Source organism: Sturnus vulgaris, chromosome 17 (assembly GCF_052056855.1).
Source record: "Sturnus vulgaris isolate bStuVul1 chromosome 17, bStuVul1.hap1, whole genome shotgun sequence".
Lineage (NCBI taxonomy): Eukaryota > Metazoa > Chordata > Aves > Passeriformes > Sturnidae > Sturnus > Sturnus vulgaris.
This window is the reverse complement of record NC_142259.1, coordinates 1,329,586-1,343,982: the sequence shown is the minus strand read 5'-3', so window position 1 is coordinate 1,343,982 and position 14,397 is coordinate 1,329,586. Positions and strand designations below refer to the sequence as shown.

The window sequence follows — 14,397 nt, the reverse complement described above, 5'->3', positions numbered from 1 at the left end:
GTAAGGGTCCCAGTAACAAACACAACTCACCTTACTGAGTCCTGTGGACTCCTGGGTGTCACCCCCTCCCCATCTCTCTCAGAGGAGAGTGGCAGTGGGGATGGAGGAGTTCAGATAGAGCACTCTTAGAACACAACTTTCATGCTGGCTTGGACCCTCTGAGCTTTCACCTTGTGGGGACCACTCAAAGGACAGAGATGGTGAAGTGTCCTGGGCAAATACAACCCCAGGCAGAGCCCAGAGAAACAGCACAGAGAATAGACCTGGGTGCACACAGCAGGGCAAGGGCAGGAAAAGGGGAGCACTGAGGCCTGAAGAGTTTCCAGTCACTTCTCAGCCTCTGAATTGCAGCTCTGAGCCAGCACCAGCAAGCAGCTGAGATACGTCAAAGGAAAGGAGACAAAGTGACAACACCCACAGCACTCTCCAACTGCCCAAAAATACACCTGGGTCAGCATTGCCACCCAGGGGCTGCAGTCACGTTTCATTTTAAAAATGAGAACAAGAAGAAAGTTAATAAATATATTAATAATCCAAATCAAGGAGCTCAATGGTGAATTTTTCAGAAGGCCTCAAATTAAAAGCTAGTGGAAAACTCCTATAAGGCAATCTTCCCTAAAAAAAGCCTAGAGAATTAAGGAGCAGGAGACACCAAGCTGTTGTGATATCCACAGCACAACCATTGATGCCCCTATCTCGAAGAAGGGATGGTACGACTGGAAGAAGTCCAGAAAAAGGGGAAAGGGAAGGTGGGCTGGAGCAGCTTCTACACAAGGAGGCCAAGAACAGAGCACAAGGCACACACATACCATGTGGTTACGTGTGTCCTGCTGCAGGGACAGGTTCACAGGAGGCAAAACCATTGAGGGCTGGTCACCACAGAGAGTCCCAGTCCCAGGGTGGCATGGGAGACTGGCAGCAACGGCAGCAGAATCAGCCTGTGCACACCCTCCCAACAGCTGCAAAGAGCCACCCAGGGTGCTGGGACAGTCCCAACCCCCTCCCACTTACTGGGACACAAATTAAATGGGAGCACAATGCAAGGTATGTCACCACTGGGCTCCAGAGGCCATGAGCAGTAGGCAAAGCCAGTGGTGAGAGCCACAATGGTTGGAAGGGCACTGCTCACGGCCTGTGACAGTGCTCATCAGTCACCCTCATCCACAGTGTGTCCCAAGGACACAACTCTCCTCTGCTGAGACTGACCCCTGGCCCAGCAGACACTGGATTTGACCCCGAAGAGCTTTCCCCTCATTTCCATTCAGTGTCACCACCTGCTACCCACGAACTCCAGTTTGCAGTGGAGGCTGCTCCCCAGCTGGGCTGACTGCTGAGCACATTCCCAACCCAGCAAGGACCCGTGTGACTCCATGCCCTGGGCAGCCGGCAACACAGACAGCTCTGGTGACATTTGCCTGCGTCAGTTCTGAGGGCTAAGGAATTTAAGTGGGCGAAATCAGTTTTGTAAAAGCTCCTCTGCTGCAATACCTTTTCTGCATCTCTTTGTTCACCGAGTCCATCTCGGAGGCTCTCCGGAACATCTCGTCCTGCAGCCAGTAGCCATGGTTACCAGGCACCAGCATCTCGGTGCGGGGAGGCAGCTCCTTGCGGTTGCAGCGCTGGTAGACGGTGACGAGTCGCCGCAGTCTGGCCGTGAGAGCAGAGGAGACAGGCCAGCAGGATCTGTCTGAGTCGGAGCCATCCTGGGCTTCAAACATCAGCAAGGACATTAGTATTTAGCACACATCCAAGCCACAGGTTCCCACATCCTCTGGCAAGCTCCAACAGCTTCCTCCCACCTTCTGCCTCCCTTGGGGAGCATCAGCAATCACAGTCATGAGTAGGGGACCACGTGACCATCCCCGGGCCTGCAGGCTAACAGCCTCATCATGTCTTAGCTTCCTTCAGAGAGAGTCCAGAGGCTGACATCAGGGTAGGAATTATAGCTCCGGGGCAGGCCATGTATGGGAAAAAACTGCAGCTCCCTACTCAGCAGTGGGGCCAGCCAGCCCACGGCATGTGCCAAAACTGCCCACTGCAGGGACCTCACACACTCATCTCATGCAGGCAACTGCATGAATAAGAGCAGGCTAATGGCTTTCAGTCATCCTGGGTAGCTTTGGCTGGAACCCTGGCTGCCCTGCCACAGGGCCTATCCATAGGTCACCTGTGAGTCTGTGCATGAGGCCCCCTGCCCAGGCTGAGCTGCCTCACCCACTAACACAGAGCAGCATGTCCCTCCAGCCCAGTAATGTGTTCCTCCCACCAAGCAGTGCCTGGGGTAGCACTCAGGCTTGGCTGTGCCACACCAAACCCTGAGAAGCCATGGACCACAATGCAGGAGACATGGCCTCACCTGTCGCTGGCTCGTCCCGCTTCTCACTGGCTTCACCCACCCCAGCAGCCACGATATCCTGCAAAAGGAAACAATCAGAGAGGGCTCAAACCCCCACATAACCCCCTGCACTCACAGCACCCCCACCCTTGGCAGGGTGTAGGGTGTGGGATGGGCAGGGTTGTGTCCAATACCCTTAGGCTGCAGATGCTGGCTGTGCTCAGCACACGGGATCAGAGAGGTGACAGCTCAGAGATGCCATTTTGGGTCTGGAGGGAAGGATCACCACAGTGACAGAGGCTGTAGTGCCACTGCTCAGGACAGCAGCAGTGTGACTGCCTCCACTGTTCCAACAACCTCCTGTGCTGCCTCATTCCCTGATCTTTCTCTCTCCCAAGGCCATTTATTTTGGGACATCCCTGCCTCCTCTGCCAGGGCCTCACGTGGCTCCTGATGCCAACCAAGAGTGAGAACCAGCATTCCCCAGCCCTCAATACCCCTCAGCTCCTCAGAAGGAAGATGCTGCCCAGGTCCACAGATAGCACAGAGCAGAAGCTGTGCTCCAGGGAGCAGAGGCAATGCACACAGGACAGGGCACACACCAGGCAGACCAGCCATGCTGGCTCCCTACTGCCCCACAGCAGAGCTCGTGGAGCTAAGCCTGCACTGCAGGGCAGGCTGGGCAGCATCAGATTTGTATCTACCACTGTGCGTGCCACTCACCTCCTGTTTTGACAGCCCTTCCAGCTTTTCTCCACTGCTCTCTTCTTTTTCCACGCTGCCCCTAGGTGAGAGAGTGAACAGTCCCTGGTAGTGGTAGCACAGCCCCTGTGGCTATGCCAGTTCTCAGCACCAAGAAGCAAAGAATTGGTGCTCATGCCATCCTTCCACCTCATACTAGGGACCAGCTCCCTTCTGCCCTCCCCTCTGTGCTCAGAAGCACAGCCTGCTCCCTCCCTCCACCGCACTACCCCAGCAGTGAGCCAGGCTGCTGCGAGAGCTCGGCTCCATCCCCTGCCCACCTTTCAGCTGCATCCTGTGACCCATCGCTGACGCCCTGCTCGGCAGAGAGCAGCTTCTCATCTGGCATGCCCACCTTCTCCAGGAAACACAGCGCTGGGTCCGCCCGCATGGCATTGTACCGCTCGTAACCTGCCACGCCATCAGGACAGACAGACAGCACACAGCAAGGTTCACAACAACCTCCCGTTCCTGGGACACAGCTCCCCACCTGGCTCTCACTCCCTCTGTGCGAGCATGAGAGCAATTCTCACCCCCAGAAATTCACAACACTTTCCCGAAAGCTGCTAATGGCTCCGCAGCCCCTAGGCAGCAGGCAAAGGGGAAGGTCATTTTCCCATCCCACCCAGCAGCACCACAGCCACCATGCAGGGTGCAGCTGGGGCTCACAGCCCTGTGTCTCCTGGAAACCCCACCAGGACTCCATGACGAGGCCAAAAAAGATCTGTGCCTTTCTCCTTGCCCTCATACAGCAACTGCACACTGCTCCTGGCAAATCAGAGTCTACCACGAGGTGTGCCATGCCCACCCTGGGCACCATGGGGTGCCTGTTCCCCACCCAAACATGCTGCTGGCTCCTGGGGAGAGTTGTCTTGGTGCTGTGTGGCTGCGGAGCACGGCCATGGCTTTGTCCCTTGCACTGACATGACATCCCCTCCAATACCAGAGGTACTCATTCCCTCACACACCAGCACCCACCAAACAGCTGGGTACACACCGTGCTTGAAGACGCCAATGAGCAGGGATTTATCGGCCTCAGCATTCCACCAGTCCACTGGGATCTCCACGTAGTCAATGTCTGGCAGCAGCACATCCAGCTCCCTGTGGCAGACATGGTATGAACACCCCTCTCCCAGCCTCACCAGACACTGAGGGGCACTGGGCATGGCTCAGAAGGGACAGGGGGAGGCAGGAACCACTGCTTGCTGGCTTGGGGACAGCTAATGACACTGGTTTGGGGCCCTACCATGACACGGGTACACATCTCCCTGGTCAAGAGCTGGAATCTTGGTTCCACTACAACCTGCTGCCCTCCTCCTCTTTCTCCAGGGCAGTGAGTGCCCTCTCTCCCCTCCCACCCAAGCAACACCAGAGGACTGAAGATCCTGTCCTACCTGAACAGCATGTCTAGGGATAAAACACTTCACGCCTACCAACCCCAAAAGAACTGTGCCTCCCCACATACATTGGTGCTGATGGAGCTGTGCTGGGGAAGGCAGCAGCCCCTACTTGGGGAAATAAAGCTTTTAAGCTAAGCATATCACACTTCTTTGAGAAGCACTGAGAGCTGAGTCTTTGCAGAAAGGTCAGGAGCTAGCAGGCTGCAGGCTCAGTGCCATTATGGAGCCTGTGGGTCCCACTGTTCCCAGCTCTGGGAAGGACTGCATGCCACAGCGATGGGGCATGCTCTGCTCTGAGGCCTGGCCCTGAGAGTGGGAGCAGTGTCTGTGGACTCTCACTTTGTATAAGGGCCTATTTGTCAAGCAGTACTCAGAAACATTTTCCTGCAGGGTGTCCCTGCAGGTCCCCATCACTCCCAGGCTGGAGCTACAGTCTCAGCTGCTTCAGCAGGGCTGCCATGGTTGCAGTCTCTGCACAGGCCAGGCGGCTGCCTGAGGGTGCAGTTTTGCCTGAGGAAGACCTGGGGTCTGATTCATCTGGAGCCACAGAGAGCCCAGATGTGGCTCGGTCAGATACCTGTGGCAGCGCTCAAGCCCAAGAAGCCTCGCAGGGGTTCACCGTTAGGTCCCTACCTGGCAGGGGTCCCCTCAAAGGCTTTATCCGCAGCCTCCCCCAGCACTTCAGCCTTCAGGTAGTAGAGCATTCGCACCCGCAGCAGAACCCTGTCCCGGGCAGCAGAGAGGTCAGCAAGGCCAGTGAAACCTGCTTGACACCACACCTGTTTTCCCACGTGGAAGGACCCAGTTCCGTAAGGCAGGCTGGGCAATGACTATGCAGTGTCACACTGCCAGCCCTGTGACCTACTGGCCGGAGGATCACTTAGGACATGGCTTCCATGAGCTGGAGGGTACTGTGGGCAGTGGGAGCATGGTGATCCTCTGTGGGCTGTGAGCCCTTAACAGCCCCCTCCCACCCTCCCAACACTAAAGGCCCTCAGCCCACTGTCTCCATGAGCCAATGTGGGATCCTGCGAGGGGGAATGGTTTTAAACTAAAAGAGGAGAGATTTAGATTAGATGTTAGGAAGAAATTCTTCATTCTGAGGGTGGTGAGGCCCTGGCACAGGTTGCCAGAGAAGCTGTGGCTGCCCCATCCCTGGAAGTGCTCAAGGACAGGTTGAACAGTGCTTGGAGAAACCTGGGATAATGGAAGGTGTCCCTGCCCTTGGCCAGGGTAATGTAAAAAGATGTTCCTTGAGGCTCCTTCCAACCCAAACCACTCCATGATTCTATGACTCACTTGTTGCAGTGTTGTTTGAGGTGCTTCTTGTAGCTGTCATCATGGAGCACCACCTCGGGGTTGCAGGTTGCGAGCCAGTCTGCGTTCTTTATCTCAGGAAGCAGCATCTGGTTCTTTGTCTTCTTCCCTTTCCTGCCTCTGGGCACTGGTGCTGACAAGCCTGTAATAGCAAGTGGCAGCCAGTGAGCACCACAGGCACGGCGGGAATGGCCTGGCACTGCCACCAGGCACCTCTGGCACTGGAGGTCGGGTGGGGCAGCGGAGCTGGGAGCTGGCGTAGCCCATGCAGAGGTCCCAGCTGCAGCCTGGAGAGCCAAGGAGACGAAGAGCAAGGGGCAAACACAGAGTATGGGTTTTTCTCATCTCAGTGAAAAACTTGGGGATCACCACAGAAACTGAACTGCTGTGCTAATAATAAATAAATAATAAGAATGTGGCCCTGGATGTGTAAAAATATCACACAGAGGGGATGAAGCATGGAAGGGACGTTGGTCCCGGGCATAGCCCTTGGAGACTTACTTTGACATTACAGCCACCTCTGAAGGTCACCCTTTGGGGACAGTTATTTGGGACAAGAGTTCAAACAAGAAGCTCCCAAAGGATCAAAGAGCAGCAGACCTGCTGATCTGATCTGCAAGGGCTGTTTCTTATACCATGCATCTGGAGCCAGGCTGGGGGAACTGGATCACTGCACGGGGGCTAAGGTATCAATGGAAAAGGGAATGCAGTCTCATCTGCCTGACAAAGATAAAATGAGATCCAGTGGCTGGAGATGAAAGTTAAACACATTTCAACCTTGAAATAAGGTGTGAGTTCACAGCAGAATGTGGAAACAACTCCTCGTGGGATCACTGGTTTTGGAATCTCCAGAGAGAGATAAGCTGCTTCCCTGGGCAGCTGCTCTTGAGGTAGGAACAGCAGACATGAAGGAGAAAGGATGCCTGAGCAGTCCCACCCCATCTATCTGGTCTTGTGACACCAGTAAGAAGAGAAAGCATCACCATGTCATCAACTCCTGCATAAAGTCTGCAGCTCCGTGATAGGACAAGAGCTGTGGCCCAGCTGGCTGCTGAAGGCCTGCAATAGGCACCAGGGCTCCTATCCTCAGCACCAACCTGGCCGGATGAACTCTGGGCAAATGCTGCTTCCTCAGCAGCTTGGCCTGTTCCAGGATGAAAGGCAGGATGGTGCTGGATCAGAGCAGAGCTCTGAGTCGAACTGTCTGGGTGCTGTGCTCAGTCCTTGTGATCCCACAGATGTGGGATTGAGAAGAGCTCCAGGATGCCCAAGCAAGGGCTGAAGGTTGCTGCTCCTTTCTGCACATCAGAAATGGGGCATAACTTGCCTGGTCAGCTCTTTGCAGATACAAGTGGTACCTGAGGCTACCTGGGGAGCCACAGCAGTTACTGCTGAAGGACTTCCCGACTGAGGAAGGAGCACTGCTCTGCACTTAAGGGTTCTGCTGCTTCTGCTCTTCTCCAGCTCCTGACGTCAGGCTGAGATGTTGTTGCTCCTTTGGCCCAGACAACACGGAGGTTTCACAGGTGGGAAAAGCCATTCTAAAGAGTTGATGGAGAAGCTCCTGGTCGCTTTGCTGGTCAATATTCAATGCTCTTGCTCTAAAGCAATCCTGACCTTCTGCTGAAACAGTGGCTTGTTTGTTACTTGGCATTATCTAAATCAAGCCCACTCATACCAATTGTTTCTGACTCTTGTTCTGCTCCCCACAGGACTCTCAAGCCCCCTCCCAGCTGCTCTCAGGGCAGGGCTGTGTGGCAGGAGCAGGAAGCAGCACTGCCAAAGTGACTGCCATTGCAGGAGGTGACTGGAGTAACACGGCAGCCACCAAAAGCCACATCCTTGGACCTGACACTGCAAAAGCAAGCTGGACACTTCCAAGCAGAAGGAAATTATGATGCTGGCTTTTAAGCATCAATTATGATACACTTGGCACTCAGCAGCATCACCACTCCAGGACAGCCTTGCCTGTGCTCCACCATCTGGGAACAGAAGTCCCAGGTTTCAGCCTAGCTTCCTGATGTAAAAAGCAGTCTGGAGAGTTCCAGCCCCCTCACTATTCATCTTGTGCCACAGATCACAAGTACAGAACAAGCAGCACATGCTTGCTGGGCTCTGACTCCCTGAGGGACACTTTGGCCTCCCCCAGCCCCACTCACTAGTCCTGAGAGCCCCAGGATGCAGGCACTGTGCCACAAGGTCAGCCAGAGCCCTCTGGCACCACAGGCAGTGACCATATGTCCCAGGCCACAAGCCCAGATCCAGGGAGCCAGCAGCCACTCTGTGCTCACCGATGAAGACAAAGGCCCCATGGCTGCCTCATTCACAGGGTGGGCTCTAAGGCTGCCCCAGCCCTAGGGGAGCCTACAGAGAGCAGCCACTGTACTGCAGGTGGGGAGGCCAATCCGCAGCGTCCATCAGAGGCAGAGCTAGAGCCAGAGGGAGAGCAGCGCTGGGAAGACTTTGGGTGACCTGTCTGAAGCTCAAGATACACTGGGAACTTCTACACAACAGAATACAGACTACTTTAGCCAACAGATGCAATTACAGATCTGACATGTGACACATGAATCTCAGACACACTGTCTCTTAGTAGAGAGAACATAGCCAGGCCTAGGACAAGTGTCCTGCTACATAGAGTGAGAGAAGGCAGCATCACCAGGGGAGCACTATGCATTGCATAAGTCTCAGGACAAACCAATACTGCCCCTCCACCCATCAGGGCAGGCACTGCACACCAGTAAGTCTGTGACAAGCACCATGACAAGGGGAAACAAAAGTTGGAAATTACAAAATCACAGAATATTCTGAGTTGGAAGGGACCCACAAGGATCACTGAGTCCAACTCTTAAGTGAACGGCCCATATGGGGACCAAACCCACAACCTTGGTGTGAGATGGATGCCCAACTGCACCTCCAGCTTTCTCTGGTGCAGCTGCCCATGCTGCCCAGAGGCACAGGCAGGGTCCTGTACCACGTCCATGCTGTGCCCTGTGAGGCCCTGAGTAGCAGCCTGAGGCATGCCTTGAGTGGAATCAGCACCCTCATCCCTAACACACCCAACATGGTCATAAGATGCTCACAAGCTCACTGCCCAGCATCTCCCTGTGCAGGGGAACCTCGACAGTATTCACAAGCCAGAGAAGACTTAGAAGTACCTCTGTTCCCACCACAAGGTTCTCTCTGCATTGAAAGCCAGAAAAGAGCCTCCCTCACTCAGCCAGCCTCTGCTGCTGGCTCTGAGGGTCAATGTGGAGGTCAGCTTCATGGAAGCCCCTTTCTCTGTGAAGAGAATTGCAGTGCTGAAGCACGAACACTTGCAGACTGTTTCCAGCAGCTCTGCTTTGAATTCTGCAGCCTCAGTCCCGCAGGCCGGCACAGGGCAATGGGTACAGGTGCAATGGCAGAGAGAACACGCAATACCTGAGTGATTCTGCAGAGCCTGATTCTGGCCGTCCTTCGTTGGTGTGATGAGGTCCCAGATAAAACTCTTAATCTTCTCATCCCCCTTGTAATGTTTGACGCAATACACCAGCAAGGCCCGACAAATCATCTCCATGTCCTTCTCATTCAGGTGCCACTTGAACCGCCCATGGGTCAGGATATCTTTCCAGCGTCCCCAGCTGAAACAGCAGGAATACAGAGTAAACACTCCTGTGCAATTAGAAACCTTGCTGGCACCTCTCTCCAGGAGCTCCTCTGGGGGCACAGCCCTGCCAGATCCCCTAGATAGGGATGTTTTGCCTACACATTACAGGAGCAAAGAGGGAGAAAGGTTTGCGGGACTGAACAGAGCAGAGGCAAGAGTAGACTCTGGAAGTGCCAACTGCCAGCTCATGCTTTGTCCTCCTAATTCTTCTTCCATCTCAAACCCCTGCTTAGAGCCCAGGTCCCACCAGGAAGGTCACTGCTGGAAGGAGGCAACACAGCAAGCAGGACAGACAAGAAGTGGCTGGTGCAGCCAGTGGCCCACGTGGGCACTGGGGCAGCTGGAGGCTGTGGCTGTGGTCTCACAGGGGTGAGACTCACCCAAAGATGAGCAGGTTCTTCTCCACACGGAAGCACTCAGCCCGCAGGTACCGCCGGGTCTTCTCGTTAAAGCGACGCGAGCGTGTGGGTCGCTCATCCGAGTCACTGTCCAGCTCAGAGAACTCCATCAGCTCATCCTCTTCGAAGGAGTTGTAGTGCTTGGTTTGCTTCCGCACCCGGGGTCTGTCGATGACCAGGCTCTCCTGTGACAGACAGAGCAGAGAGTGCTCTCAGGTAAAGGCAGAAACATTGATATGTGCTCTTCTGGTCCCTGTCACCTGGGCTCTGCTCAGCCTCTGGCTCCTGGCTTGCCAGCCCTGTGGCTGACCATCACCTTCCCACTAGGATACCTGCTTCAAGTTATATGTGTGCAGTTCTGCCTGCACAAGTGACAACTCCTGGCCAGCACAAAATTCAGCCTGACAGATGACAGGCTGAAAATCAGCCCCTCTGTGTCCCAACTGCTGACTGCCAGCAGCTGACTCAGCTCTGAGTCACTTCTGGCCCTCTATGCACTGCCTGTGCCAAGTGCTGCGCTGAAGGCAGCGTAATCTCTGTGTCAGGGGTACAAGAGGACTGGAACAGGAAAGACAAGCTTCCAAAAAAGAGGGAGCAATGTGAAATTAAATAGGATGCACCTGCCCCATCTCCTTACCCTGCCCTGTTGAACGAATTAACGCCATGTAAATCTGCCTGGATTTCAGGCACATAGGATACACACACACACACACACACACACACACACATACACACACACACTCTCCCACTGCTTCAGCTTGAGCAGTGAGCTGTGCAGAGCTGCAGGGCCTCCCTCCTGCTGCTGTCTACAACGATCTACTACAGCACTGCTGCCTTAGCTGGAATTATGGCAGCCCTGAGCCTGCACTGGAGCCAGTGGCACAGGCCACCCTATGTCTGATGGAGGATCTGGAAAGAGAGACCTGAGCTGCAGCCAAGTCATCACTTCAGGGCCAGCAGGACATCGAGACCCCATCTGTCCCCTCCTGCCAGGCAGAGGCACCAGTCTGCCTTCATGAGAGGCAGCTCCAATCTCTGCTCTCCATGACCAGGGACAGGACCCATGGGAATGACTGGAGCTGCATCAGGAAAAGGTTCTTCCCCCAGAGGGCAGTTGGGCACTGAATAGCCTCCCCAGGGAATGGGCACAGCCTCAAGGCTGCCAGAGCTCCAAGAGCACTTGGAAAATGCTCTCAAGCAGAGGGTGGGATTGTTGAGAGTAGCTGGGAATACAGATTGAGTACTGGGAATACTGCCTGAAAGATCAGGGAGACACAGACCAACATGTGGCTAAATAAATCAGGGCTTTAGCCAGCATTCATGGGTCAGTCTTCTCTTGCAGTAATTCTTGATGCTCAACACAAAACTCTTCAGAAGCCCAGAGGAAGCATGCAGCTCCCACTTGGACACCAGGCCACATGGTGTCAGACCAGCTGTAGGGCACATGGGCCACAAATTGCATCCTACCTTTTCATTCTTGGCATCTGTATCAAGTTCTGCTATCTTGGCCCACTTCTGCCAGAAGTTGGGGTCATCTAAGGAAATGTCAGTTCTGTTTCCTGATGCTACAAAGCTGGCCTAGGAAAGAAAGAAGAGGAGTGAATAGGGTGCAACCCACCATCTAGGTACTTTCTCCCATACAGAGATCCCCCACACACCTGTCTGAGTGCACGGTCTTGCTGCTGTGGGAGGTTACACCCTAAGCTGATAGTGCCAGAGGGTTCTTTGTTTGCCAAAGGGAGCTGAACACCTCTGGTCTACAGTCATGCCTGACTCACTGTTAATAGAGCCTGGGTTGTGCAAGAGGAGGAGGGACAGATGGCCCTTAGTGGCCCCAGCAGGCACCAGCCAGAGCATAGCACAGAGCTGGCTCCTCAGGCTCTATCTGGGGGGTTTGTCAGGCCCCACAGCACTCAGCTTCTATGGCACAGCAACACGTGGCTTTGGGCACCGTGCAGCCCAGCAGTTGGGTCCTGCCACCGTGCTGGGGTCCCTATGCAGAGCCAGGCCTCATGGCTGAACCCTCCTCGGCAGCCTTCCATCACTTGCCAGGCTGGTGGCCCCTCCTCAGTGCTCTGCTGACCACCAGAGACAGGAGATCACACCAGCTGCAGTGCCCCAGCAAGATCTCACTCCTGGGCACAGGGGGAGAGCAGAGCTTGGTCTCCATGTGGACATGTCTTCACACACAGGTAGGAGCCCTGCACACTCCCCTTCCTCGACCCCCAAAGGAAATCCCCCTTCCCTCCCAATAGAGTACAGCACACCTTTGCAAAGGTGGAGCCCTTCCCTTCAGACTGGATCGTGATGGTCTGTGTCCTGCGCTGGAGGATCTGATCAATATCTTCCTCACAAAACTTGGACCCCTCGTCCTCCTCATCCATGAGTGCGCCGTAGGCACCCTTCCGCAGCAGGTCCTCCACCTCCATCTTGGAGAGCTGCTGAACCTGTCCAAAGCACAGGGGCATCACCAGCCTGGCCAGCGGCCATGACCACTGCACAACAGGGGAAGGCTCCTCCCTCTGCTCCAGGAGAAAGGGCCCCAAGCTAACCCTCACTTGCTGCTGTTAAAGCAAAGTGGTAACTTCAAAACCCTTCCTGAGGGATTGTCAGGGACTGTTCAGTCCATGCCACCCCAGACACAGCATCACAAGTCCCCTATCCCCATGGCAGTGTAGGAACAGCCTGGAAGGCCAAAGAGCAGCAGTGTGAGTGTGTGGGACTGGGCTCTCCCTCCCCAAAGCCTGCCCAGTCCCTGCTCTGACCTGGCAGTGACTTGCAGAGGGAGGAGGAGAGATATCCTGCAGAGGTACCCACCTGGCCCTGCTCCATCAGCCAACCTACCCCATTAGTGCTGCCCTTGCGGTTGATGTCCTGCAGCACAGCTTTATCCAGGCCCAGCTTCAGACTGGCCTTGTCAAACATCTCCCGCTCATAGGAGTTCCTAGTGATGAGGCGATAGACCTTCACGGCCTTGCTTTGCCCGATCCGGTGGCAGCGAGCTTGAGCCTGGCAGTGCAGAAGCACAGTGTCAGCACAGGGAGCCCAGCTGGACGACGACCATGTGGCTTGTGGCACCCTGCATCAGCATCTACACTCACCCACTTGACCCACAGTCACCTCCCACCCACCACAGCACCCTCACTCCCTGCCTGTGGCTGACCTGGCAGAGCTCTGGCACAGCCTGCACAGCTGTGGAGTAGGAATGGGAGATCCCAGCGTCCCAGGCAAGGACACAGGGCTCAGGCTGGAGCCTTGGCTCTCTGCAGATGTGGCACACCACACTGCACCCACTTCTAAACCAGGTATGGACACAGTGTTGCCTGCTCTGTGGCCCATCTCTGCTTTCTGAGCCACACTGTGATCTCACCCGTGTCCTGTTCCCTCTGCCCACATTCCTGCCAGATGTCCTGTCACGGCACCTCGTGCCCAGTACAGCTGGTGCTACTGTCCTGCTCTCCCTCCCTGGCACAAGTGTTAGGAGCTGTGCCTCAGGACCTCCAGACACCCTGGCCATGCCCAGCCCATCACCTGCAGGTCATTCTGGGGGTTCCAGTCGGAGTCGAAGATGATGCAGGTGTCGGCAGCTGTCAGGTTGATGCCCAGCCCGCCTGCCCGTGTGCACAGGAGAAACACAAAGCGATCCGAGTCGGGCTTGCAGAAGCGGTCGATGGCAGCCTGGCGCAGGTTGCCGCGCACCCGCCCGTCGATGCGCTCATAGGTGTACCTGCTCAACAGGGGGAGAGGTTAGAGCAGAATCAAGGCAGGGCCTGAGGAGGCTGTGGCTTCCAAATCCCTTTCTGCTCCTTCCCCCAGGCTGTGTGGGCACACCAGCCAGGACTTACTGGCAGGACCTGTGCCCAGGTGGAGGCCCAGGCCGCATCAGCTTGTGTCCGCTGTGATTGTTCCCAAAAGTTGTGCCTCTTATGATGACAAAATCATCACAACTCCATGTATGATGCATGGATATGGGGCTCATGGGAACCAGGACCAAGGGAAGATCTACTTCCACCCTGTCACTCTGAGGACTAGCCCCAGACTACAGAGAATGAAAGGTCTGAGCTGCTTAGCTCTGGGGTCTCCGCAGCAGTAGATGGTAACTCGGATCCATTGGTATGTGGGCATGGAATGGCCAAATCCCCACCCTGTGCTATTGCCACTCTGTATGCAGTGCATGGAGGTACTGTGGAGGAGCTGTGGTGAATGCTGGAGCCTGTACTAACCGTCTCTGGATGAGATAGTCTTCCAGGATATCAAGGCAGCGCACCATCTGCGAGAAGATGAGAACCTTGTGCCCACCAGCAATCAGTTTGGGAAGCAGCTTATCAATGAGCACCAGCTTCCCAGCTGCCTGGATCATCGCCTGCAGCTGGAAGTCTGGTGCCTCTGGGCAGTGTGTTTTACGGAAGTCTTCCAAGATCTTCTCTTCTGCCCCTGCCGGGTGAAAACGGATGTGAGCTCTTGGCAAGGCTGGCAGTGCAGCTGCCCAGGGCAGCAAGGGACCACATGAGCAATAGAACCCATGCAGTCAGAGCTAGAGAGGCTAGAGACCTCCTG

At 55.2% G+C, this 14,397-nt stretch overlaps 1 protein-coding gene across 11 annotated transcripts in view; it reads right to left on the bottom strand.

Moving 5' to 3' along the window:
* Positions 1-14,397, bottom strand: part of CHD6 (chromodomain helicase DNA binding protein 6) — a 93,597-nt gene that overhangs the window by 14,927 nt on the left and 64,273 nt on the right. For 8 of the 11 annotated variants that reach the window (XM_014886248.2, XM_088175230.1, XM_014886242.2 and 5 more), the window contains exons 15-28: positions 14,064-14,274; positions 13,372-13,567; positions 12,685-12,849; positions 12,108-12,287; positions 11,308-11,418; positions 9,823-10,025; positions 9,214-9,416; positions 5,776-5,935; positions 5,110-5,199; positions 4,074-4,177; positions 3,358-3,487; positions 3,059-3,119; positions 2,357-2,414; positions 1,489-1,708 (exon numbers count right to left, since the gene is read on the bottom strand). In XM_014886248.2, the coding sequence (XP_014741734.2) occupies positions 1,489-1,708; positions 2,357-2,414; positions 3,059-3,119; positions 3,358-3,487; positions 4,074-4,177; positions 5,110-5,199; positions 5,776-5,935; positions 9,214-9,416; positions 9,823-10,025; positions 11,308-11,418; positions 12,108-12,287; positions 12,685-12,849; positions 13,372-13,567; positions 14,064-14,274 (2,092 nt within the window). The remainder of the gene's footprint in view (positions 1-1,488; positions 1,709-2,356; positions 2,415-3,058; positions 3,120-3,357; positions 3,488-4,073; positions 4,178-5,109; positions 5,200-5,775; positions 5,936-9,213; positions 9,417-9,822; positions 10,026-11,307; positions 11,419-12,107; positions 12,288-12,684; positions 12,850-13,371; positions 13,568-14,063; positions 14,275-14,397) is intronic. The other 3 variants (XM_014886243.2, XM_014886245.2, XM_014886251.2) reach the window with 1 other exon arrangement.